Here is a 27220-nt window from a genome sequence, read left to right on the forward strand (position 1 = left end):
GGTGAGGTCTCAGCTGAGAACAGAAATGCTTCTTAGTGCTGAAATGTCACCTTGGGAGTCCTGCGCTCTCTCCATCCCATTTCTTTTCCTCAGCTCTTGGTTTTTCAGAAATGCATTATGAGTTTGCAAGCTTAAAAACCGCTCTGTGAAAGAAGAGAGCAACGTGCGTTTTGCCCGGAAAATGGCTGTGTGATGCAAAGAGTCCACTCCCCACCATAGAGTGCAGTGGGAGGTTGTAGCTGCTGCTGGGGTTTGCACGAAGCCTCTCCTGCTATAAGGTCTTGTGGGCTTCCCTTCCCCTTCGTTGGGTTCCCTCTCTGAGAGTGGGGCATGGCCAGTGACAGGCGTGCTTCTTCACAGGTGTCACCCCTGGTTTGTGCTCTCTGAAGAGATGCCTTTCTGTTCCTCCTACTCCTTTCTCTGCTGTGCCACCACTGAGAGGGCTGAACCACAAACAGTGCTTAGAATTTGGCCTTGTCTCTGTTTTTGCGAAGCAATGCCCATGACCAAATATTTGATCTCTTGCTTCAGATTAGCTCTTTTGGTTCTGCCAGGTGATACTGCTCCAGGGATGCATCCCAGCGGTTTTGTTACTGTATAGAATCTTGTATTTTATCACCGCATACTTCCTTTGTGTTTCTGCTGCTCTTTTCTGACCTTTGTATCTCTAAGACAGGTTGTAAAACCACTGACATGTCATTCACTGCTGAAGTTCCCCATGCTTTTATCAGGCTTGATGTTAAAATGAGAGGCATCCTATATCTTCAAGGTGGTATTCTAAACAAAATCATTGTATTTACTGCATGTCTTCATTCTACTTTAGTGGGAGTTTTTATATTTTCATCCAAATATAGATAAAATAACTTTATAAAGTTTATGACTGTACAGATTGACTGATGTGTAATACAGTATTAAATATTTACCAGAGTAAATTCGATTTGCCTCGTTCCATCTGTTAACTTATTTCGGTAGTAAAACTTTCTGGAATGTTTACTGCTTTTTTTTCTTGTGAATTCAAGAACTTTACCTTTGTAATCAACCCCTGCTTCTTCCTCTGACTAGATCTCTGCTCAAAAAGAAAATAACATATAAGAGTTAAAGGGCAGGACTTCTAATCCACTCTTTCTCCAGTAACTCGTGAAGTCATTTTTGTGAATCTGTTTGTTGTGTTTTAGTAGTTGAGACTAGTGCTTTGTGTGTGTTTGTATATATATACACGTTTGTATATATATACACGTGTACATACGTGTATATATATATACACACACACACATGCACACACATGCATATCTATATACTTATATGAAAGTATATTCTAAAAATCTGAGAAGGAGCTGAGGTGCTGGTGTCAACAAGTGTGGTGTTACCAGCTCTCATCTTCCCTGTACCTACACTCCTGGCACATATTGTTTATTTTTTGTTTGTACATGTTTGTACCAGAAACTTCATTTTCCAAAACAGTGGAAAACAAATGGCAAAGAAATTACATCTTTCTTTCATTTTAGTGAGATGAAAGATTCACCAGAAGGTGTGATAATGGCTGGTGTTGCTGTGAGAAAAGAGATGGCTGAGAGCAGGAAGGTGTGAAGAAGGAAGAGTGGTGGAAAAAGGGGACAAATACCAAGAAGAGATTTGGGAGAATGAGGCCTTCCCTTTTTGGTAGTGAAGCATTAAATGGATTTAGCTACCAGTGGAACTGCAGTTTAGGCAATGCGTTCTCATTCCAAATGCATGTGATTATGGCCTTCAGGAGAATAGTAGAAGAGGATAAAGTAAGGCTGTTTAGATGTTTTGTTACTGTGTGTTCTAAAAGAATTGCTGCTTGATTGGGCTGTTTCGAATACTTGGGCTTACGCAGCAGTAATGGCACACTGAGGATGTTTCATTTATAATCTAAAACTTCAATCAGGAACTTTCAAGCATCAAGCAAACATGATTTGCTGTAGTGAATATCAAATACCAAGGATTTTTCTTTCCGTGTGAGTTAACAATAGATAAAATAAATGTATGATGCACAGTGATATTGTTGCTGTTTTGTGGTTGTGGTGCTTTTTTGTTTGTTTTTGTTTTGTGCTTTTTATGTGTTTAAAAATAACAGCTTAGATTGTAGAAGGACATAAAGGATTTTCTACTTGTAATTCAGAAAGTAATACCCAGTGATAATCAATGTTTTGTGGAAATTATACAGTAGCGTGAGAATGTGAAAGGAAAAGTATGAAAGGAAGAGAGAAACTAGAGCAAAAAAGACTAAACAGAACTGGATTGGTTTAGGTCCATCGTTTTTATAGTTGTGGATAAAATTATTCATTTTTCTTTTTCTCCTTAAAAGTGAGAGAAAACAAACAACAAACAAGCCTTAGTCACAACTATCTGAAGCCCGGCCAGTTGTGCAAAAGATTTGGCATTATCTCTTTGGTCAAATCTGTAATAAAGTTCAGAAAGCTGTAGAGATTTTGGTCTTTTTTCTTTTAAAGTAATCTTTGAAAGGTTACATAGAACAATTGCTCTAGTATGGTAAATAACATGCCTCAGAGGATTAAGCTGTTGTTCTGTAAGTGCTAAAGAGTTAATCTGAGGTTTCTGTTCTGTGTCAAGAATTTTGCCTGTCCCTACTCCTTCCCTAAGTAGAGTGTTTGTACAAATTTAAAACAAATACTTTATTCTTTGCTGTTTGAGTTCTTAAACAACAATCTTTAAAACTTAAAATGTACTATTGAGGTTACAAACATTACATTTCTTTTTCTGTATAGAGAGGGAGAGTGCATTTGGGAAACAGGCTCCATTCCGAAAGCAATTTACGTTTCATCACTTTCATCAAGTGATTTAGATTTCATTGTTCATGTTTTTTTTCCCCCCCCTTTTTAAAATATGAGTAGTTCTTGTTTTTTCCCCTACTTCTAAAACATGAGTATTTCTTAAATGAGATATAGTAAGCCTTGATAATGAGGTAATAAGCTACCATGAGAAACGTTTCTTGTTCATTGGCATGGTTCTGGATATACTTTTCTCTGTTAAGTGGGATAAACACCTACAATTTAACCAATAAATTGCAAAGCGGGTGAGGCTTGGTCTAAGCTCACTAAGCAAAAATGTATTCTAATTCCGTGTTTAATCTATAAAAGGCAATGTTAGACTAAGTAACTATTATTATTTTTTAATTTGATTACTACAAAGAAAATGCAAGACAAAGCAATTCTCACGTTAATGGAGAAGATAGCAAAATATACTGCAAATAAAAAATAAATTAATCTTACCAACCTTTTTGAGGTTAAATTTAAAGTATTTTTTCCTAGGCTGTATTGAGTGCATTGTGACTGGATCTCACTTCTGTGTTACCGTTTGTTCTTTTATCCTAACTTTCAAATATGGACCACTTCTCCTTGAACAGTTTATTTCATTCTTTTCATCTTAAAACGTGTATTTAAAAATGGAAAGAGATTTGTCTGGGGTGTGAGGTTTATCAGGAACACTGCTTTCAAAGCACCTTGGTGTCTGTTGCCAAACATGCTTTTTAATGCAGAGGCTTCACAGGGATAATGATGGCCAATATGCCTGTGCCAAAAGTATGCTACTGCTAACTGATGTGCTTAGATCTTACATGCTGATTCTGTACTAAAAGTCGGTCCGTCTTGCTCCTTAAGTTTCTTCCTGCACTTTCTTCTATATCATATCTACTCTTATGGATCTGCCACTGTTTAGGAGGAAGCAACTTTGCATAGATGCAGTTAAAATATTTTCATTATGCTAAAAGGAAATGCTGTCAGAAGTTTTCCAAGGGGCATAGAAGTTGATCTTGCGTTATAACAGTTAATCAGATTCTAACAGAAGCCTTCGGGAGTGTGAGTGCCAATAGGTAGGCACAAGAATGCAAGTAGCCCCAAGGGCATTTATCTGTATAGAATTCCAATAGAAGATCAGTACCTTTAAATCCTGATTCCCAGTCTGTAACTGGGATAGTGCAACTGGGTCAACATAGTTTCTTTTATTGAAGATTGCAAGCAGCAAACATTTTGATTAGTCTTTAAAAACATTAGCAATATGCAACTCAAAAGGACTTGGCTCTAGCGTGTGCTGGTGGGAGGCAGTCATACAAACACGGAACCAGCAACATTTGTCTGTGTTCTCTTTGTCAAGTCTGAAATTACGAGGTGTGTCAGCTTGAGCGCATGTGAATGTACCTTAAAATTCCTTGCCTCAAGAATGGAAAGGATCTCAAAGTCCTTTACAGACACTGTGGATCATTGCTGTCCAAGTTAACCTGCCCTTGTGCTCTGGAGTTGTATCAGTATGGGTGGAACTGCTAGAAGGCACATCACAATAAAAAGCAGGTAAAAGGTATGTGCTGGCTTGGAGGAAAGGCATGTGCCAGAATAGCTGCCACCCTATTCTCCCAAATATTACAAACTGTTAACAAATACAGGAAATGTACTTTGCTAAAAGCAGTGTAGTGTTGAGATCAACCATACTGTTCATGGTATATTTTGCTTCATTGCTTTCTCAAAGCATTTAACTTAATTCTTGGCTGATTTAGATTGTAGTTTTGAAGTGTATCTTTTTTAGTACACCTTGTAGAGAAGACGCTTGACAAATTTGTATTGTGTTTGTGTTTTCTTGTGCAGTGGATCATCGTTAAATGCTTTATGAAGCAAAAACTAACTCTGTATTTTAAGTTTTTTTTCCTGTACAGTCTTGCTGCTTTTTCTATGATGCCGTAGAACTTCAGTCACAAGTTTCAGTCCCTTCTAGATGCTTACCAAAATGTAATAAGTAACTAACAATAACATGCCATGAAGTTCTGAAGGACTTTTAAAAGTTGCATTCTTCTTCATAGAGATTTTGTTTTGGTTGTCCTTTTAACACTTCAAAAGACAAACTTCATATGGAATTTTAGGAAGCAGTATTTTTTTTCCCCATCAAATATTAATTTCTGTGATTTGAAGTTCTACTATGTACTATATGTTTTATCTGTACTGGGAAATTAGTATTTCAAGTTGACAAGTTATTATTTTTTTTCTTATATGCTCATGCTCTTTTTTGATAATTTTGCAGGCAACTCTTCAAGTTTTGGCCAGTGTGGGTTTTTTGTTTGTTATTTTTAAATCTTGTTGTGAGGACACACTTGTGAATTTGCAGTACAGTCCTTGAGAGGAAGCTCCATTCGTGAGAAATATGCTCTAGCACTTAGAGGACTTAAAACTGGGATTCCAGTGGTCTGGTTTTGGCTCTCTTGAATACGTATCTTGTGGTCTTGATGAATGGTAGGTATTTTGGCTTTCCAAAGGTGCTGAACGTATCCAGCTTCCATTACGTTCAGAGGAGTTTTCAAAATTTGCCCTGCTGACTTTCTGTACTTCCTTCTCTATTCTTTGAGTGGGTATATTATTTATTAGCTATTATGTGAAATTATATATATAAAAATATATATAAAAAATGTTTTACAAAGTTGTTCACATGTTAGATGTACATTTAAGATTTTTTTTTTTCTTAGCAAGCTAACTGGTCACTTATAAAATAGTTTCCTTTCTATGGTCGAGTTCTGCTCTAACATGTGGACTTCTACGATAGTTATTTCTTGTGTGACTGAGTATTTCTTCTTTACCAACTGTTGGCTTAGTATCATAGAATCACAGAATGTTTTGGGTTGGAAGGAACCTCATAGGCCATCTAGTTCCAACCCTCTGCCATGGGCAGGGACACCTCCCACCAGACCAGGCTGCTCAAAGCCCCATCCAGCTTGGCCTTGAGCACCTCCAGGGATGGGGCGTCCACAGCTTCTCTGGCAGCCTGTGCCAGGGCCTCACCACCCGCTTACTTCAACATAGCATTCAACCTCTTCATAGAGGTTTTGTTACTTGGAAATGTTAGAACTTTTAAAACACTTATATAAAAAGTCATTTTAAAAGGTGAACTTGTGCTAGTGAAACACATCTGTCTGTGCTGGAGACCGAAGTTTCTGAAACATGTTGATAATCCTTCATTATACATAACACAGAAAAGAAGTGACCTCTGTCATGTAATCTGAAAAGTAAAATAATTAATGAGTTTCTAGGTAAACTCTGTAAAAGTTGTTGAGGCAGCAGAAGCAACAAAGGCAAAGAAACTTGAGTTGTAGAAGCCACACCAAAAAACAGTGAGAGTCAAGAACAGAACACTGATTTCCCAGTCTTCTCTTCTGGCCATGTGGTGGGCCTCACTGTGTCCATAATCTTTCCTGTGTGAAAAGAAGATTAAACAAAAAAAAAAACACATTACTTTCACTGAGTATTAAGAGATTTACTATAATTTCCTATTTTCCTTTGTTAAGGTATCAACAGGCAGCTAAAAATTGGATCCTTCCCCAAAGTTTCTACTTTCAAGGTTGATGCAATTGAAAAAAAACTATCGCTTAAAACTACTATAGGAGCCCAACCAACTTCAGATTTTTTTTTCCTTTTTTGGATTGGTCACTTCTTGCACTTTTCTTGCTTTCTCTTGAGTTATCTAAAGATCTGATTTTTTTTCTCCAATAATCTGGCAGTGTATGTTGTTACAATAATCAGTGGTGGGGTCCCCAGATTTATGTTTCACAGAAAGATGCAGATGATATGCAGGAAAAAAAATGTATAGTGTAGAATTTAACAACTTTATCATGTAATATATCACAGTGTTACTATATTCAATTTGGAATACTGTCAAATTTTATGTTTATATACAGGAACTTGACAAGAGGAGTTGGTAGATTCAGAGAGTTACTAAGAGCTGTTGAAACAAGAACTACGCAAAATCTGCGAATGGTAAGTTATATTAAACCACATTCCTATTGCAGCATCAGAGTTCTAGTAGGCAGGTAAAGCATAAATACAGTGGATGAGATAGAGGCAAATAATCAGACTACAGCATACTGATCAGGACCTGTTCTCTACTACTTTGTAGAGCTATGTTTCCTGGTTCAAATGAAAGTTTTAAAATAAAAAAGAATGCTTGATGCCCAGTTTTTCCCTTAGCTCTCTTTCCTATTTGTGGTTATGGTAAAACCTGATTGACTTCTGACTGACCATGCTTACAAGCTTAATATAATTGCCCAATTTGTGATTTGCCCTTATTTTAGAAGGATGTTATTTTCTCTTCCTGTAACGTAATGAGAGTGAGGACAAAGTACAGTGACATCACGTGTTTTTTAAATTGGAAGCTACTGAGTTATTGTTTCTTTATTTTCATAATAAAGCTTACTAAAGAGAAGGAAATAAAAAGGGAAAATCTTGAAGCTGTGTTATTTATATCATTGTAAAATAAACCTCTATCAAATAAGTGATTCACATTTTTTGCATTTTTTTATATAATAAAGGGCCAAGACTTACATCTTTTGCTCTAAGGTAACAATTTTTAAAATGTTTTAGATTAGTATCCTAATACTGCATCTTTAAAACTTTCAACATGGTAGTAAGGATTATAATTGGTTTATTAATTTATTTCTTAATTCATTTAATAACTGATTCATAATAATCATATTTAATTTGTTAAATAGAAGACTTTCAATGGAGAGGGATAATATTGGAAATGGTAGGAGAATAAGTGGTATAGGAATTCAGGTAGAAGATGCAGAAGATTGTGTGGTGCTGCCCATGCCTTGAACAGTACACAGCTGTTGCTGGGAAGTACTGCCAATTCTGATGTAAATTTAAAGCTTGCCTTTTTTCTGCTGCTGAGTTTTCATCATTGTCATAGGTAGTCACGTAAGCTTGTTATACATATATATTAAGCATTAAAGAAAAAATTACACTGGTAGCTAGGGATTATAAGATGACTTCTCAAAGCTTTAAATGTAATTATTACATAATATTTATGTAGGTATTTTTGCACTTATATATTTGGTACCAAGATTAATTTCTCAAAGTTTTTCATGTCTATCTGCAACTTAGTTTTACTCTTGCTAAACAGCAACAGCAGCAAACACCAGCATCTTCAAGTCCAAGCTGTTAGAAGTCCAGTTTGAGTTTAGATCTGGGTTTGGGTTTAGATTTGGGTTTGACATTGGCTGGCTGCCAGAAGCTCACTCAGCTACTTTCTTACTCCCCCTTCTCAGCAGGACAGGGACAGAAAGATAGAAAAACTCATGGGTCAAGATAAAGACAGAGAGGTCACTTAACAATTACTGTCACAGGCAAAACAGACTTGACTTGGGGAAAATTAAAGTAATTTATTGTCAGTGAAAATAGAATGGAATGGAGAGAAGTAAAGACAAAATCTAAAATACTACTCCCCTCTTCCCCCACCTCCCCAGGCTCAACTTCACTCCATTGTTCCTGACTCTTCTACCTCTTCCTCTTAGCTCCAAGCAGTACAGGGGTGATGGGGAAGGGGGGTTGTGGTGAGTCCCTAAAAGTTGCTCTGCACCACTCCTTCATCCTTGCACTTTTCCCATGCTTCAATGGTGGATCCTTCCCATGCCTTGCAGTTCCTTCAGGGACCTTCAGGGAATATTCATATGCTGCACCGTGGTTCTTTCAGCAGGCTGCAATGTGGAAATCTGCCTTACTCTCATCTTTTCCATAGGCTATAGGGAAACACTGCCTTGAAAGGCAGTAGAGGTTATCAAATATAAAATACCTGAAAATATACCTGAGTGCGCTCCACTGTTAGCAGCAACCATTGGTGTTGTTGATACTTTGAAAGTATCCAGACTTTCATAGGTAAAATTGAAAAGTTGACTTACTGCTGTTTTTTTTCTTTGTGTTTAGAGAATTGAACTGTGTACTTAAACCTTTCAAACAGCAGAATACCTGATATTTTAGATGATTTAAAATCAGAGAAAATACGTTCCGCATGACTAATATTCATTTAAAAAACTCCAAGCATTTTTGAAGAGACTGGATTCAGTATTTCTAATGAAAATATTTATCTTTCAATTCTGTAGACAATAGCAAGACAACTGGCTGAAATTTTGTTACGAGGCATGTGCGAACAGAGTTATTGGAATCCACTGGAAGATCCCCCTCACCAATCACCGCTAGATGATCCACTTCGGAAAGGTTCAAACACGAAAAATTATGCACTCAGTAGACGACCACGGGTATACACTGGAGAAAAGTATGTTTGCATTTGTACCTATTTGCTTTCTCTAATTGCAATTGTTACCCTGTGCACTGGGTAGCTTAGTTTATATTATTGAAAATGCAGAAGGTATTGGACAATGAGAATACTGATGTTTCCTGTGCTGTATGTATGTATATGCCATGAAGAGATCTAAGGAAGCAATGTGCTTCTCCAAGCAGAAATTTGCAGTGTATGCACAAGACTCTTTGCTCTCAACTCTCAAAATGTCGTTTATGTTAGAGTCATTATCTCTCATTATCCTTGCGATACAAAAGAAAGCATAATATGCATGACTGTCTTCTGTCATTTTGAGATATTTGAGAGCTGTTTGCTCTTCTACTTCTTCTGCTATCCACATTGCAAGTGGCTCCCTCCAAAATAGAAAGTTTGTCTAAATACTTCGAATCAACAAAATTGCAGCTAATGTGTTTGTGTATGTTGTTTTTTTTTTTTTTTCCCAAGACAATCGCTTTAAGTATTAAACATGGATTGCCATTTCCTAGAATTTGGACTTTCTTAAAATTTAATAGCTTGTTCAGTGATTTCTAGGGTAAAATTGCTTCCTTAAGACCCACTCTGACATTTCCAAAAATTATATTGAAGGAATTTTGTACCTTATTATTGCCTTTGGTTGTAGCTTACTTCCTGGAAGTAACATGTTTGTGTCAAATTATAGAGACGAAATCTTAACCATTTTGCAGTCTTTTTTTTTTTCTTTGCCATTAAGTTTGATCTGATGAAACTTTGTTGCATGCTTATAATATTCAGTAAAACTTTCGCACTGCTCTGCTTGTATTTTATGCACAAGTCCTTGAGGGATCAGGTCATTTAATATAGCAAACAACCACTACTTGCTTGCTTTGATACATGCTGGAAAGCATTGTGAGCCAGAGAACTGAGAAACAGATTGTAGCAGTGGAGATAATGATCTAGATAAAAGTTTTGTTTTGTTGTAGTAGGATAGTGAGTGCTTTACTTATTAATGCAGATGGGAAGATTGGAATTCCATTTAAACATAGGAAAAACCTTATTTTCAGAACTGGAAGGGGTTGTAGAGTCTCCGTCACCGGAGATATTAAAAATCCAACTGGACACTCTCCTGAGCAACCTGCCAGTTGACCTTGCTTTGTGCAGAAGACCTGGACTAAACAATCTCCAGATAGCCCTTCCAACCTCAACCACTCTGTGAAATTGGTGTGATTTGGGAGTCTCTTTTGAGGATGCTGTCAGCTGATTCAGATGAAATTTTTGACCTTTTTCCTCCAAATAAATTACTTTCAGTAAAAAAAAACTTCAGTGTTTGTAATTAAATGTGCAGATAAGCAATCCCCACTAGGTTAGGTTTTCTGGCTTTTTTTTTTTTTGTTGTTGTTGTTGTTTTGTTTCATTTTTAATTTATAATGGTGAAAGATAGGAAGGCTCCTCGTAGAGAACTCTGTGTAATTGATGCATCTTAAATACATTCTTAAACTTGAGAAATTAATGGTTCAAAATAAACCTTGGCTATAGCACCAGATAGGGAAATAATTCATTAATCATCTATCTTTCACCATAGGGCAAATTAAGGCCAATAAATTTCATACCTATTTCATACCTAGCTTTTACTTTCAGTGCCAAAGAAATTTTTCAGCCATCATTTGATTGAAAAAGAAAAAACAAACAAACAAACAAACAAAAAAAACCCACAAAACAACACACAACAAACAAACCTACAATTACGATCTTCACAGTGTTAGACTATACTTTCTTAGTTTTACTGATTTCCTTTATGCTGAATGAAACTTGCTTACAGAACTTGGAGGGTAACTCCAAAAGGTTTATGGAAGAAGGGATAAAGATTACTTTCAGCTCTATAATTATTTCTGCATAATATTGTTGAAATTTGTTTCCTAATATTCTGAAGTAATTTATAAGGAAATCTTTTATGCCGCGTCACGCATTTTCTCAAGCATTCAAAGACCTACTTGACTTCTCACAGTAAATACTAAAGAATAGTCAGTTCCTCTGTTACAGCATATAGTTAGTGTGAAACTCTTTTTCCTGGAATGTGGCCTTGTTATTATTAGCTGCATTTATTGCAGATTTCAATTAGTGAGTACTTGATACAGCAGTAACCCCACATAATTGTGGTGTCATACCACATTATCACATTACTAATACAAAGCAGAACAGCCTTTACCTTCAAAGATTTCTAGCAATTCTTCTTCCTTAGTCAAAAATACTTACAGCGGGCTTCTCAGGTGCAATCTTTCAAATTTATTTATGTTCTTCGTTATCAACTTATCCTTCTGCAGAAACACGCCTCCTTTCAAAAGCATAGCTTTGTCCAGTGTAACTTTCTTGTTCTTGGGAAATGTAAGCAAGAAGTTCCACAGTTTCAACAAAGCATATAATTAAGTGCTTTTCTTTGGTCACATTAAAGTGATTGATACCAGATCAGACAACATGTCTAGCCTAGTATTTCACCCCCAACAGTGATCAAAAGCAAGTACCTAAGATGATGACTACGAAGACAGACTTATAGGAGACTTCTTCCGACCTCCAACTGTTTGAGTCTGAAATCTTGTTTTTGTCTTGAAATTTTGTTTTAAATATCCTGTCCTATATATTAATTAAGTGACTTCTCTTCTTTTGAGGATGGCATGTGTGTGTTGTATGACTAATAACATTTATGATTTTATAGGCCTCTGTTACTGCCTCTTCAGTTTTCTTTATCCTCAGTTTGGTAGTCGTTTTGTAATACCAATTGCCTTTTTTGCTCTGCCCTATTACTGTGGAGCTAATTCATTCATAAGCCTGCATCTGTCAGGGAAGACAGTAAATGTCTGAATTCGGTCATCTATATTGAGCTTTTTGTATACATGAGCTGAAGGATTTTCCACGCAGTATCTTCATGAAGAACATTTTCACTGAGACAAGCATTAACTTATTTACAAATATTTATTTACGTTCAAAGTTTTTCAAAATATTTATAAGTATTCAAATAGAAGAAAATAACATTTGCTTTCCTTTTGATAAGCTTTGGGGTAACTTCCCTATGTTCTCTGAGGAAGTGATTTCCCCAGTAAGTATTTCTAATTGCTATACTGCTTGCTGGAAACCATTGCCAGTGAGGTATATTAGATCAACTCCCAAGTTGTTAGACTCTGCATCGAAGACTGGATAGGTAAATGGGGAGCTTTCTGCTTCCTCTAAAAGAAAGTAGTAAAGTTTGCAGCTTAGTCCTATGCAAACGTTCAGTATTAAGTCACAAGTAATTATATTTCATTGAAAATATATACTTTACTGGCTTGCAAGTAAAAGGGATGATGGCAAACAGTTTTAAGCAATCGTTTTTTTCTGTGTAAGTTAGTATTTATTCTCTTTTCTGGAAGTCTTTCAGTTTTTGAAGTACTCTTGCTGTATTTGTGTAAGATACTCCTAAGAGTAATGTTTTCTGCTTAAATAATGAAATTCTTGTTTTGAACAGCATCTTTTGTCCTCAAGAAAATACAGAAGAAGCCTTACTGTTGCTGCTTATTAGTGAATCTATGGTAGGTAAAAGAGAGTGAATATGCATGTGCTGCATGTGTATGTGTGTATTCCCTTTTCTTTTTTTAAATGAAAACAGAACATTTTTTTTGTCTTGCTTTTTGACCAATGTTTCATTTTCTGTTAGGAAAGCAGGCAGTTACTTCTGAAACTCAAGCTTCTCTTCTGAGGCAGCAGGATGAGTTCAGCAATGTTACGAATAGGAGTTCTGCTTTTGGAGTGGCTGAACCTAGCCTCATCCAAACGATAGGCAGGTGAACACAGAGCCAGGTCTTTGATTTGGCATTCTTATCGGTATGAACCACTGTTACACCAGCGAGTGGCATTCAGACAGACAGACTCAAAATGTAAGTTATTTCTGTTGTAAAAAATAAGATAAAATAAAAGACTACTAGGTAAGCATAAGAAACATAGCCGAAAATATTTTCCATTGTGCGTTAGAACTCAGATATCACTCAAATATGTAAATTATTTTTGATGATACTGACATTCAACATTTGCTACTGGATTTTTTTTTTCAAGTCTCCTAATTTCCTCAGTAGTTGATTCCTTTCAATGGCCTCCTTGTGCCTTTTTATCAGTTTTTCATTTTTTCCTCTAGCATGATTCTACTAGTCATCCATTAACTATCATGTAATGACATTCTCATACCAGGTTATTTGCATATTTTCCAATGACAGAAATGAGAAGCTTAAGCTCTAATCTTGGCTGAGCCTCTTACTGGAGGGGTGTAACCTCTAGGGTCTCAGGCATCATATATTAGTATGTCTCATTACATGTCACTGAGACTTAGTCTTTTAAGTTCTGTAGGTGATTTGAATGCTTTTACACTCTGGCATAATTTCTGTTTTGGGTAGTTAAATAAGATCAGAACAGTTTAGTGGATGTCCGATTTGAACTATATTAGAATTGCACACTTACATAGTAGTACAAACTACTATCCTTATTACTAGTGACCTACCTTGCAATGTATTCATGGCAGAACGTGTCACCAGAAAATTAGACTGAGCAAACATTTTCATGTACTGTGTGTTGCTTTTGCTGCACGATGCCCTTACCAAAAGGGTGGTAAGTTTTAAACCATAAAACTACTCATCAGTACACACTTGTCTTTGTGAGAGTTATCTCCCTGAGAGTTGAGAGCTCTTATTTCAGCTTCAGTGCATGCGAACTCTTGCTAGCTGTAGTGATTAGAAGTAATACATGACTTACAATTTTGAAACCAATATTTGGCTAAGTGAGAATGATTACAGAAGATGGAATAAACTATTGTTTAGAGATGGTGTTGTATTATCAATGTAGTATGATCTCTTGCTTGTTTGGGAATTATTAAAAACATAAACAGTGCTTCAAGACTTTTGTTCTTCATGAATTTAAATTGGAATACAATTTAAATTGGAATATTGGAAAACAACACGGAAATCTGACATATAAGTGGCATTTTGTGTAAATAAACATAATCAAATTTTTATATGTATATAAGCCCCAGATCGTACTGCTAATTTCAGGGAAGTGTGGTGCACTCTAACATCGTAACTCCTTATTTGGATTAGATCTAGTGCAACATATATTCAGAAAATTGAATTGTGACAGTGGATTGTAAATGACACTTATGTGTCACATTGAGTTCCCTGAATTTCTGAATTTGGAATGGACACGTTGATGGGTAAGATTTAAATTGCAATATTTATGAAAGAAATGCTCTGAGAAAGATAGTTCTGTGCTTTTTAAGTATTCTAATTCTCTTATAGGTACATTTCAGAGTACAAAACACTCATTTAGCCACACGACTGCTGCTACAGTGTACTGTCATACATAACGAGGAAAGTCAGCTGCAACTCTGCCATCACTTACTTTAAGACGTCCTTGTATTCTAGCTGTTACACTTGCAAAGTTAGACCAGCCTTTCCTTACCTAAGCAGGAATGAATAGAAAGGTAGGATATAAAGGACTGAGATCTCCAAGTTGCAGTGGGTGTACATGTTGCTGCATGTCAGCTGAGCTGGAAGTAACAAAATCACAGAAGGGTTCAGGTTGGAAGGTGAATGAAAGCAGAAAATGACTGTTCAGATATATATTTAATACTTAACAAGGCATCCTCTCCCATAAACTGCTTTGGCATTGTCAGCCATTTTTTCACAAGAAGTGCTGTTTCATAGCTTGTTTTGTACTTGTAAGGAATTAACTCAAGAGTGATTAAACAAGGAGTTAAAAAGGAAGAAGTTCCTGAAGCTGCCTAAATATTTATGCAATGTAGAAAGGAAAAGGTGAAGACTTCTTGATCAAAAGAAAGTACAATGTCTTTTTTGGGGTGTATGTGGGGGTGTGTGTTTACAACCCAAGCTGTGGATTGTTCAGTTGATAAATCTTGAAGTGTCTGTGCATTTTACGTTCTGTGCATCTCTGAAAAATTATTTCAGTATTTAATTATTCTGATTTTAATGATTCTTTGAGTATGATCAGAGCTCAAAATGTTATACTATTAAAGCAGAAAAGCAATTTATTGGTGCTTAATGATGTTATTCCTCCCCTCTAAAGGGGGGGGGGGAAGGGAAACAAACTGTCCATTTTAATTCAGCCTATTTAAATTTAGTTCAGTTTATTTAAATAAATGTATTTTAAAATAATTTTAAAATAAATTTTGGGTAGACCTGTGTGGTGCCAGGAGTTGGACTCGATGATCTTTATGGGTCCCTTCCAACTTGGGATATTCTATGATTCTATTAAAGGAAAGGAAAGGAAAATGTATTAAGGGGGCCACATCCTGCCCAAATGAAAAGGGGAGTAGAGGGGAAAGACAAAGAAGGATCTTTAACTTCCGTATTAAAACTACCAGATATATTCCCATTGGCACAAATGCTACTATGTAAATATCACCAAATCTACAAATAAAGAAGATACTCTGAGTAGCTGAGTATAGGTAATCTTAGCTACTGGGAGGCTTGAATTTTATTCTTTGCTCTTTAACAGGATTTCTCTGTGAACACAGTCAATTCATTTAACCAGGTCTAGTTAAGTTTACACTTTCTCAAAAGGAAATGTTTAAGGACTTAGGCTTGCAATGTGAATTTCACAGAACAGGGTTGAAAGTGTGAAGCTTTATTGCAAACACGAGTTGATTCTGGACCTGTGCTTGGAATCAGGGATAGTTTCCGTTCTCATTAATAATTCCAGAAGCTGATTGTGTGGTTATCTTGGGCAGGTAACTACATGAAAGTATGAAGGTAGTCTCATAATGTTATGAAGACAAAAAAACTTGATTGCTTTATTTTACAAAAAGATGGAATAGGAGATTTGAAGGTCATTATCAAATGCTTTACTTGCCTTCAAAAAAATTTAAAAGATGACTGCATTATGTTTAAAAACATACTTTATTGGGTTTCTGAGAACTTTCATAATTGTATATGCTATGTAATATGTGTAATTAGAATCAAGCGATTAAGAATAGGTCCATATAGAAACATAAATCTTTCGGCTAATGTGACAACTTGGTGATTCAGACTTTCAGTCTGATTAGAACAGTAGTTACCTGAGCCAAAACAAAACAAAACAAAACAAAAAAAAAAACAGGTTTAATTATAGTGGCTGACTTGATTTCTTTTTGGTGTATGTTTCAGGCTAACCGCGATGCCGTATTGAGCCGAATACCAGAACACAAAAATGATCGTATCATCAGTTTGCAAAGTGCATCTGTAGTATATGATTTACTTACGATAGCCTTGGGAAGAAGAGGCCAATATGAAATGCTCTCAGAGGTTTGTCCATTGCAGTGAATATTCAACTGCATCTTTGTTGTTTGTTTCTGTTAATCATGTTAGTTGTCTTAGTATTCTAGGGCTAAACAAATACAGGATAATGTCATTCTGACTACTATAGATACTTCCCATCCAAAAAGGTTTACTGTCTGAATTTTTACAGGTGACTCGAGGTCACAGAAATGGTGAAAGGTGTGAGAAATGTTTAGTGGCACGGGAGTTCACATGCTTTTTAGCTGGGGAGGCATGGATCTGCTTAAAAAGATGCACGTTAACCAGACAGCAGGAAAGAAAAGCAAAACATAAAAGCTGTTGAGGAATGACTAGAAGAGTTTGAGACAGCCAGAGACATGAACTTCAATAGCTAAAGTAGCAGGGCTGAAGTACCACAAGAAAAACAAGATTTTGAATGTTTATAGGCCTTTTCCTTTTGATTCTTCTGTTTCATTTGGTCTAGAGAATTTAGTTGCTTCTGATTTCCCTTTCAAAGCTTAAAAGATACAAACTCAATTTTTCTAACTGTGCTCGTTTGAATATATTGCCATGAATCTACTAATGCGTGTTTGTAATAAGATACAGATATTAATGGTTGGAGCTTTTTTCCACCTAAAATATTTTCTAATGAATAGATCACCAGTATTAATATCCAGACAAAGGATTTTTGAGGTTTTATTTTGAAACAAATCTATTTTGTGCATCTCATATTATTTGGAGTGTTCCAAATTTGTAGTAGTTAGTAAAATGATTTTGGACTTGATAAAAGGGGAATGTATTACTTTTTTTTTTTTTGAGGTCTGTAGGAAAGTGTGTTCTCTCTCGCAGATGTCTTGTGTTTCTGCATCTTGGGTGCATTTTGTTAGACTTAGTACCTTAGGAAATTTTCAGATATTGTTAAAATTGTTTTTTGTTTGTTTAAAATCTGAGAAACAGCCTGCTCAGCCACTCTTTGGACAGAGCAGATCTTTCTGCTGCTCAAAACAGTGCTCACCCAGCAGCAGAATACTGTAGATGACCGTGATTAATTACTGATATCTGGAAGGAATATTTTAGCATGTGTGGTAAGAAAGCATGTTCAGGGATTGATTTGTTAAGAAATCGCACCCCTTTACCATAATAAAGGACTATTTTAATTAGGTAAAAGTAAAACCCTAGTTTTTCACTAATATATGTTGATAGTGATTCTTAAATCCACACTTTCTGTGATATTAAGCTCTGAATTGGAGTATTCTCCCCTTGAAAATATTGCAAAGATGCAAGTTGTGCATACAGGTCAATTTTAATCAGTATACTGGAAAACGAAACCAAGGAATATGAAAGTTTATACGAAACCATGATTCTGCAATATAACGCAGGAAAATTTGCATTTACCTGCTGGTACAGACACCGTCACCTTCATGGAACTTTAGGCAGTTGCATCAAAGAAAGCTGTGGGAGACAAATCTCCATATATTTTACATCTAGAACTGTTTAAAGGGTAGATATTAGCAATTATTTAGAGGGGAAAAAAAAAAAAAACAAACACTTGAAAACTCTGATTTCTTTCTTCTTTAAACAGCTGACAGGGTTGGTGAAACCTTTCCTTTTTACATATTAACCTACTAAGTGGGCAGGGGGGTGTGTAGCCCTGGGTTACAATTACAGAATCACAGAATGGTTGAGGTTGGAAGGGACCTCTGGAGATCATCTAGTCTGACTCCCTTGCCAAGCAGGGTCAACTAGAGCACAGTGCGCAGGATGGCATCCAGGCGGGTTTTGAATATCTCCAGAGATACTCCACAGCCTCTCTGGGCAAAACTGTTAAGGAAAAGTTAGATCTTGTTTTCTTAAGTGGTCAGACTCAGAAACAGTATTCATAGTTCAGGGTGCTTTCCAGACATTTTTTTCAAAGTGTTAGTAGTTCTTATCTGGTATCTTTACATTGTGGCTGGAATAATGGATTTGGTTTTGGTTTCAATTATAACAGATATTATATTATTACTGTTATTCGCATCAAGTTTTATTATTATTTTTTAAGTGTTGGCAATCTTATTTCAAGATGAGCACAACTTAAACATTTGGTTAAACCAATTATTTAAGTTCTGTTTACTGGAAAGACCTTCAGAGCTCTAAGATCAGTCAGGAAGCATCATAAATCAGAGAAATGGGAAGAATTCCCTGGCAGAATTCTTCTCTATTTTATATGGCTCTTTACTTCCTCCTTGTCGTTGTAATCCTTGTTTCACTGAAGAAAAACAAAGCAGATGAAAATAGAGGGTTAAATGTGTTTCTAAAACAATGTCTGGAAAGAACAGACACAGGCCTTGTATGTCAAGGTGTTGTATGTGATGAAATGTCTTCCTGTTTTTAGCCTCCCAGTATCATCCAGAAGGACTGATTCTAAATAAAGGTATATGCAGAACTTCCAGAGTGGATGTTAAACACAGTAAAAGACAGTCACTTGAAGTACTTATTTTTGTAACTGCCACACTGTGTGCATAGTCAAAGACAGGTACTTGGCAGAATTGCCAAATGTGCAGGAAATCACAGGGTGTTAGCAATAAGATTTCCTCCATCAGGTCGATATCTGCTCTCACTTTTTCAGGGCCATGTCTCGCTTCTGAGAGAACGTTTCAGAACAGCAGTGATCAGCATATAGATCATTGGTTTAGAGTCTGAACAGCATATAGATTATTAATTAGTCCATTGAAACTCAAGCCTTCTGGAATACAATTGAAGACCCTTGTGTTCTGTGTTCTTATACTTTTTTTTTTTTTCTTTTGTTATTATCAACTTCTCCAACTTTTGTATTTTCTGTCAGTTAGAATGGGCAAGTAATTTTTAATTAAGTGAGGCCTAGAAAATTGTTTTTGTTTCTAGCTGTGAATCAGTGGCTCGGTATAATTAATGCTCATATATGCATACATACGTGCATATATAGAAATGGGAAAAAAAGCATCATTAGGCAGTCTATTATTTGGGAACACACTGCATACCTGGCAGTGCTTTCTGAGTTTGAATGTAAAAACTAGTTCATGGTCTTGCAATTAAACCTATACATTATAGCTGTCAGATCAGAAAAGCTGCTTCATTAATTTCACATTGCAGATGGGAATGTTAATTGCTGAAACAGTTTAATCCAGAGAAGCATTCCACCTTTCAAGTATTCCAACTCCTTAGAGCTAGCCTGATAAGCAAAAAGAGCATAGCAAAATGAAATAGTTCTTATGGAAAACAGCAGATACCAAATCTTCAAAATTAGCACAAAACATGATTGTAGTATATTTAATTTCAGTTAGTAATAATGAATTTCCTTTTGGAATTCCATTATTAAATTAGAAAATCTCATCAGAGTATTTAGTGTGCTAAGTTAAAATTCTTAGGTTCACCTGAGAATATTATTTCTTTCTCCTCTCCCACTTTTAAGTGGTATTGATAAGTATGTACAGTGCCATTGCTAGACAAGTGTTCATAAGTTAAAGAATGTGTGTGTACAATTTTTCTTTTCACTTAAGACTTCTCTTGCCTGTTGGAGCTTTTGCTCTAGGTACCTTCATTTAAGAATAAGCCGACTGATTCTTATCATTGCTTCTCTCAGACTGAATAGGACAGTAGGAGTATGTTAGTATATGGGAAATCAATTTTCAGTTCAATTCTTTTTTTTCCTCCGTATATAGCCTGGCAGCTGTTTCCACTTATTGAATAATTCATATTTTTGTTTACATGTATTTTATATGTTAGTCTATAAGAATTTTATACTAGTATATCTTCTTAATAATTGAAGAATGTTCCTTTAATGAAAATGTTTCCCCGAAAAAATAGTGTTTAGAAAGAGCCATGAAGTTTGCGTTTGAAGAATTCCATCTCTGGTATCAATTTGCATTGTCCTTGATGGCAGCAGGAAAAGTAAGTCTTAATTTTTTGATGTAATTCTTGTTTTGTTGGCTTTTGATAACAGTATTTGGTACTTCTATAACTTTTCACCTGTATTGTTTTTGAAATTAATTCTCATCCGTAAACTGGCTAACTACACTGTATTTGTGAATTCATGCCTAGTGTTGTAGAAAGAATGTAAAAATCCTTTTCTTTTAAATGGTTTCTAACTTAAGAGGACTGAAAGCTGATGGTAGGAACTATCTTACCAACAAGCTCAAGCTAAGCTAAATGAATATGAATTATACCAGATCATGTTTTCCAGTAAAATCACTGTTCAAGTGCAGTTTTGATGAACAAATGTTATTTCTAGGTACAAATTAATGCCGATTAATAATGCTCTTGTTCTTTTTTTTTTTCTTTGGGAATTTGGCTATCTCTATTATTGTATTTGAGACTGTGCATGCTGTGCTATTAAAATGAGAAAAAATATATATTCTTTTGTAATCTAGCAGATTTTATTATTAGATGCAATCTTCTATTTACAGTTCCTTTTGCTTTTCCATCTCACATTATGAAAAATAAATATATTAATTATATAATGTAAATGCTTTTTTCTTTTTTTAAAGATCATTCACGGTAGAGATAACTTGCTTATCTTCAGTATGGGGGAAAGGAATGATTTTATTTCTTCCAAAGTTATTTTTTGAAGTATATTGATTCTTAAAGTGCTTGATTCTTGTCATTCTCTGTTCATTTAGAATGCTCTCTTAAACTGCAATTGGATAGAGGAAAAAGAATTTAAAAAGAGGAGCAATGACAGTCTGTTATAATGTCTTGTATTATATCTACTGTTCTTATGTGCTGCTATAACCCCCAAAGAGCACTAAAACATAGCTTGTTCTGATTACCATCCCCTGTTTCTGCTCTTTCATTTTCCTTGATGTAATGTGAGCCCGTAGGCCTACCAAAGTTTTTAAATGCATCTCAAAACTGTTTCCTGAATTATGTACCATTGGGAATACATTCTGAGCAAATATTTCACCTGAGACTCTTCATCATAGTTCATAGGAGGAGAATAACTACAGCAGTGGCTAAACTCTTCTGTTCCATGGGAAGAGTTCTTGTGACAAATTTTCAACAAAATGTTCAGTAATGGCTCCTACATGTAGGGGAAAAATAAAGCAGAAAATGGAAATACTAATCTTGCATCTGTGAAACGTATTTATGTTTTTAGTAATTTCAATGGAAAATGTTTTTAACAGTCTGCTCGAGCAGTTAAAGTCTTGAAGGAATGTATACGTTTGAAACCAGATGATGCAACTATTCCACTCCTTGCTGCAAAGCTCTGTATGGGATCTCTCCACTGGGTAAGCCTTGCCACCACTGTTGGTCTTTTCAGCAAGATCTGAGATTAAAGTGCAACAAAATCTTGGTTTAGAGATGCAGCAAATAATTTTGGTCAGTGACTGTGCATAAGATCGTCACAGGAAACATAGTACAGATAAGTGTATGCACATGTACATCCCTGTTGCATGGCTTTAAAATACTTGACAGCAATGGTTAAGCTTATCCACATGGCATATCTTTGTACTGATCTAAGACAGAATGTATTAGAAATTAAAACGTTGGTGGCATACAGAGATTAAAAATTTGAGTGATGTCTGTAGAAAATAACTATCTTGGGAAGTGAATGGGACAAATCCCTCATTCTTTTTGAGAAACTTTTCCACTGACACCATGTTTGGAGACAGCTGGTGTTCATGAATTCCTAGTAGGGGCAGCGTCTTTTGCAAAAGTGTTACTTGAGTTGCATTATTCATATCCTTGAAACTGATGAATCTATACAAATAACATTAAGGTGGTCTAAGATCATAATAAGAATTTTCAAGAAATAAATGTAATTTTCAAAAGAATATTTCAAAAAGAATGAGAAGGGTCACAATCAGAAACTGAGAAAATAGCACGGTAATAGAAATATGACTTGTTGAGGCTGATAACAGTAGTTTTAGTAATTAACATAGATCCTACTTCTGTAAATTGCTCCCTATGGGTTGACTCTATATGGAGTAGCTAGCTATACTTAGCATTTACATTTACAGGAATGGATTCAAACATTTATTTAATTTTCTTTCTAGATTGTTGAATAACATGCTAGCCTGGGTATGCAGTTAAACCCTGATCTTTTACAAGTTGCTTTCTTCATGAATTTGCATACATTCAGCAATATTTTATGTGATGCAGGGATTTGCATGGCTATAGCCTTTGCAGGCTTGGAACCATGTTTTTTGTAATCGATTCTCTTAAAGAAATGGTTTGTGGGGCAAGAACTCAATATTAACTATGAAATGCAAAAATGGTAGATGGCAGGTATAGAACAGAAATGCCTTCTTAATTTAAACGAAAAGGTGAAAACACAGTAATTTTGCTTTTTGTACCAGTGTTTATTTCAACCATAAGAGTGGGTGCTTCAGCATTCTTAAATCTGCATTCCATACTGTCAACTTAGCAAGAAAACTAGGTCTAATGGAAAGAGGAGCAGTCCTAAAAGTGTTTATGACTGAGATTTCAACAGATTAAGTGAGCATAATATACATGTTGTGCATTCTTCTCATTAAGCTTTAGCTAGTTTTAGACTTATATGGATGTTTTATAATGTTTTCAGTTGGAAGAAGCAGAAAGATTTGCCAAAACAGTTGTTGATCTTGGAGACAAAACGTCTGAGTTCAAAGCAAAAGGCTACTTGGCACTGGGATTGACTTACAGTCTGCAGGCTACTGATGGTAAGATAAGAATAAACACTCAAATCTGGAAATTCTCATGTTGCCTAAAAAAGGATACCTATCAGAATACTAGACTTAATATTAAAACTTCTGTGTGCATCCATTTTCCCTAGTCAATATATTAGCACTAGTTCAGTGAGCATGTGGAATGAAATCTCTTGATCTTGCATATCACTGATTAAATATATCCTTTTTAGCATCTTTGCGAGGGATGCAAGAGGTCTTACAGAGAAAGGCTCTTCTTGCATTTCAGAGGTGAGTGGGTGTTAATCTTTTCATTTAATTCTGCCTGTGTAGTGAAAAGCTTTATTATGTGTTAGAAAGGGACTTGTAAAAGAGTGTAATGAGGATTTCACCTCTGGGAGTTTGCCTTCATGAGTACAGAATGTATTTCTTCAACATTCACTTCATCATTTTCTGCCAGAAATATCTAAATTGATTCATAAGGATTTCCTTTTATTTCATTTTAAAGACATTTGTGTTACTGTCTAGTATAAAATATTTGCTTAGGGTAGGATTCTGTTCTGATCTAGAAGGAAATAATAGTACCATGCAAGGTTTTAAGTCATGGTTCAGTGTGATAGCATTTCTGGAAGAGGCAGTTGCTGATCAGGTTATATAGCAGGTTATCATTATTTATGCCATTACAGGCAGAATGATAATCAAGGCCCTACTGCTGTGGTTCAGGGGTGAAGTGCAGGTTGTAAGCCCAGACAAGAAAATAACTTTTATCTGGAGATTTAATGGTGTAGGCAGTGACATTGCAAATGCCCAGTCTTCCACATGCCTTACACAGAAGCAGTGCTGTTGGAGGCAACAATAGTTCATTCACAAGAGTTTGACTCTACAAATGACAAAGAGATGAAAGAGAACATCTTTACCCTAATTACAGAAGAAACAAATCTTGATGGCATAACCAGCAGAAGAGCTGCAACATTTAACTACGCCTCTTTTTATGTTTCATTCTCTGCAGCTGAACAGTAAGCCTCTTGATGCCTTCTTAACTGCTTGGTTTCAAAGACTTCCGAGCAGTGATAGGTGCCAGCTGAAATCTAAAAACATATCTAGCAACTCTTCAACAAACTATTGCATATGTTCTCTAGCTATGTAGGTTGAGCAGAACTTTAGTTTTGTAGTGATGTGGTTCTTTGAAATATTTGTACTAACTAGCAAAATATAAATTTATACACGTAAAATTTGGAGAACATGGGGATTAATTACATCTGTTTTCTTTGCATCATCTTTGTGATTCATTGTGTGTGTGGGTTATATACATATATATGTTTGTTGTTTTTTTTTAGTTCATACAACCTCCTAAGAACACTGTTTAGTATTTAAGTGCACATTCAAGAGTATTGATATTCAGTTATATACTCGTTCTTTCTGCTGTCTTTTCTTAGAATTAACCTGTACATATACTTATTTAAAGTGTCTTTTGAAGGTGTTAGTAATACACAGGGTGTATGTTTTCAAAACACTAGTGAGTTGTTATTGCTGCTAGCGATGATTACTGATGAGTAGTTTACATTCCACATATGATCTTGAATAGAATGGTTTGGCCCTTGAAGAGAATGTTGTTTCTGCATCCTAAAATTCTATGGTTATCTCCTATGAGAAAGGAGAAAGTATGTTTTGTGAGGTGATAGTTTTGCATATTAACATGTTTCTCCATTTGTGTTCAGAGGCTCACAAAAGGAGTCTGATAAATCTGCTAGACTGGGAATATGCTGCAGTGTGGTTCATAGTGTTGCTAGTTGCTTGTGTTGATGATTTAGGTATAGGATGTTACCTAAAATTTGTTCCCACACAGAGTGGGAACAAAGCTAAGCTTATCAGAATCATGCCCATCTTCCTCTCACGCTTCTTTAAAAAAAAAAAAAAAAAAAAGGAGATGGAAGTTGAAATTCTCCATTCATCTCCTACGCAGTTTGTAGAACAAGCAATTGTACTGGGATCAGTATTCTGATCTGTCAAGTTTATTTTGTTTATTTTTTGTTTTTGTTTTTTTCCTTTTTAAATCATTTGCTTAGAGGACCAATTCCTGAAGAAGGAAGAAGTCTGAAGAAGTACAGTTTTGTGCAGGGACCCTTTTCTATGCCAAATTTCAAGGCCATCACTTTGTGACATTGGCCATTTGAGCAGGCAGTTGTTGCCATCTTTGCACACTGCTGAGGGGGTGTTTGCTTCGCTAACTTCTTTTGGAAGACTTTCAGTGCTTTTCATGTGGTTGGTGTGAATTGGAGAGTTTCACAGAACTTGCCAAATTTTTGATAGATAGTAACAGCTTTATTCTTTCAGTGGCTGAAGCTTGGTGACTGAACCAGTACTCTCCAAGATAAAAGATGAAAAAAGAAAAAACAGAAAACAAACAAACGAAAATTCCTACACTCTGCTAGGGTTTCATATTTGACTCTAATTTTGAATTTAGAGTTATGTTCAATAAAATATGAAGAAGCCCCCTACTAACTTAAGCTACATTGATATGTGTTGGAGTAATTGCTAAACTAATGGAGCTGTCTCTTTGGACTTGGGAAGGCAGAATTGCACCAGCAGAAGGTTCCTTTTGTGATTGTTATGAATTAAAGGTTAATTTTGTTTGCTCCATATGAAGAAGACTGATTACATGTTCTGAAGATGATTATTGCACACTATTTCTACCTGAGCCTGCATTAAAAGAATACATCAAATATAGATTAAATGTAGTGGCACTCTTGCTGCCCAGTGTTCACTACACATCATTTTGGGGTATAATGATCAGGTTTCTTTGTGTATGCTGAAGCTCCCACCAAAACAACAACAACAACAACAACTTATCTTACATGGGAAGGGCTGTATTACAGTGTATTGCAAGAACTTTTTTTGTGTGGGATTTGTGTCGATATGAGCAATAGAAATTATGTGCATTTGACCTGAATATTCAAATCAAACAAACATTAATAAAAATGTGGGAAAATATTATTTTTGTTTTGGTAACTGGGGTTATTTGCAACAGCAGTAATCATCAACATTTTGGGAGTAAGTGTAAAATATAAGAATAAATAAAATTCAGGTCTACTTCGTTGCTACTTTTCCTCTTCAAATTCTGTGCTTCAGAACCATCCTGGTCAGGGGCAGTGTGATTGCTTGGGTACTTCTCATGCAGATGACATCATTCTTGTCTCTGAAGGCACATTGATGTTTTTTTTTCTGTGTGTATATGTAAGAAATCTCTGCTTAATAAATGTTTATTAAAACTTAGTTACGTATAGTTTTGTTTAGGAGTATATTTTAATTAAAGAATTATTTTGTATTGCTCGTTTTAAAAACTTATACTAAAATTACATAATTCGTTTCTCCAAAAAAATGATACGTTGGGTCATTTACATGAACCCAAATGCTTCCCTTTAAATCAAAGATGATTGAGAAGTACAGGAGAAGTCACTGTAATGAATACCAGGTATATAAAAATACCAGTATAGATGTAGTGAAGAGATCTGAACATGCATACGTGAATATATATGCATTTGTAGGGGTGTCTAACCTGTATTAACAGGAGAAAAAAAAAAAACACTGTTGTTTTTGTTTTGTTTCTTTGTTTTTGTTTTTCTCCAGGGCTCACAGTTTGTCTCCAACAGATCATCTGGCAGCTTTTTATTTGGCACTGCAGCTTGCCATTTCCAGACAGGTTAGTTCTGTTTTAGAAGAGCAACCTCACATTGTCATATGAACATTAAAGCATGTATCTGTTGGTGGATGCTGATGAAGGTTTCTTCAACAAAATTGAGGTTTTCCTTGTGCATATATGCATATATATTAAAAATATGTGAATATATTCTCTCTGAACACCTTTGGTTTTATATACTTCTCCAGACTTCTGCCACATTATTTGCAGCCCAAGGATCAGAAATAAGACATAACACATTCAGTCTCTGTTTTTCATCATTAATGGTGCTTGGCAGAGAGTAACAAAGTCAATTTTTTACCATGTTTTTACCTATTACATGTGATCTCTGTTTATGGATTATCAAGAGAGTGGGACTCTTGAATCTAGTCTTTAACAATCTAGACAGTGCTTAAGTTTTCAGTATCTGATAAGATACATGCCTTTTCTGAATACTTTCAGAAGATTTGGTTATTGCGAACAGAATTACAAAGTAAGACTATAATTGGAATTAAAATATTTTCAAAGTCATGGAGAAATGCAACCTGTATTTGGAAAAAAAAATCTGTAAGCTAATATTTTAAAAGGCT

General features: G+C 35.5%; 1 protein-coding gene across 5 annotated transcripts in view; it reads left to right on the forward strand.

The window, feature by feature from the left end:
- TTC7B (tetratricopeptide repeat domain 7B) overlaps positions 1-27220 on the forward strand; it is a 132577-nt gene that overhangs the window by 39491 nt on the left and 65866 nt on the right. For 4 of the 5 annotated variants that reach the window (XM_038180033.2, XM_038180034.2, XM_038180035.2 and 1 more), the window contains exons 6-14: positions 6695-6773; positions 8894-9066; positions 12542-12605; positions 16221-16358; positions 20157-20240; positions 21473-21577; positions 22873-22990; positions 23188-23245; positions 26582-26654. In XM_038180033.2, the coding sequence (XP_038035961.1) occupies positions 6695-6773; positions 8894-9066; positions 12542-12605; positions 16221-16358; positions 20157-20240; positions 21473-21577; positions 22873-22990; positions 23188-23245; positions 26582-26654 (892 nt within the window). The remainder of the gene's footprint in view (positions 1-6694; positions 6774-8893; positions 9067-12541; positions 12606-16220; positions 16359-20156; positions 20241-21472; positions 21578-22872; positions 22991-23187; positions 23246-26581; positions 26655-27220) is intronic. The other variant, XM_038180036.2, reaches the window with a different exon arrangement.

Source organism: Anas platyrhynchos, chromosome 5 (genome assembly GCF_047663525.1).
Source record: "Anas platyrhynchos isolate ZD024472 breed Pekin duck chromosome 5, IASCAAS_PekinDuck_T2T, whole genome shotgun sequence".
NCBI classification, from domain to species: Eukaryota; Metazoa; Chordata; class Aves; order Anseriformes; family Anatidae; genus Anas; species Anas platyrhynchos.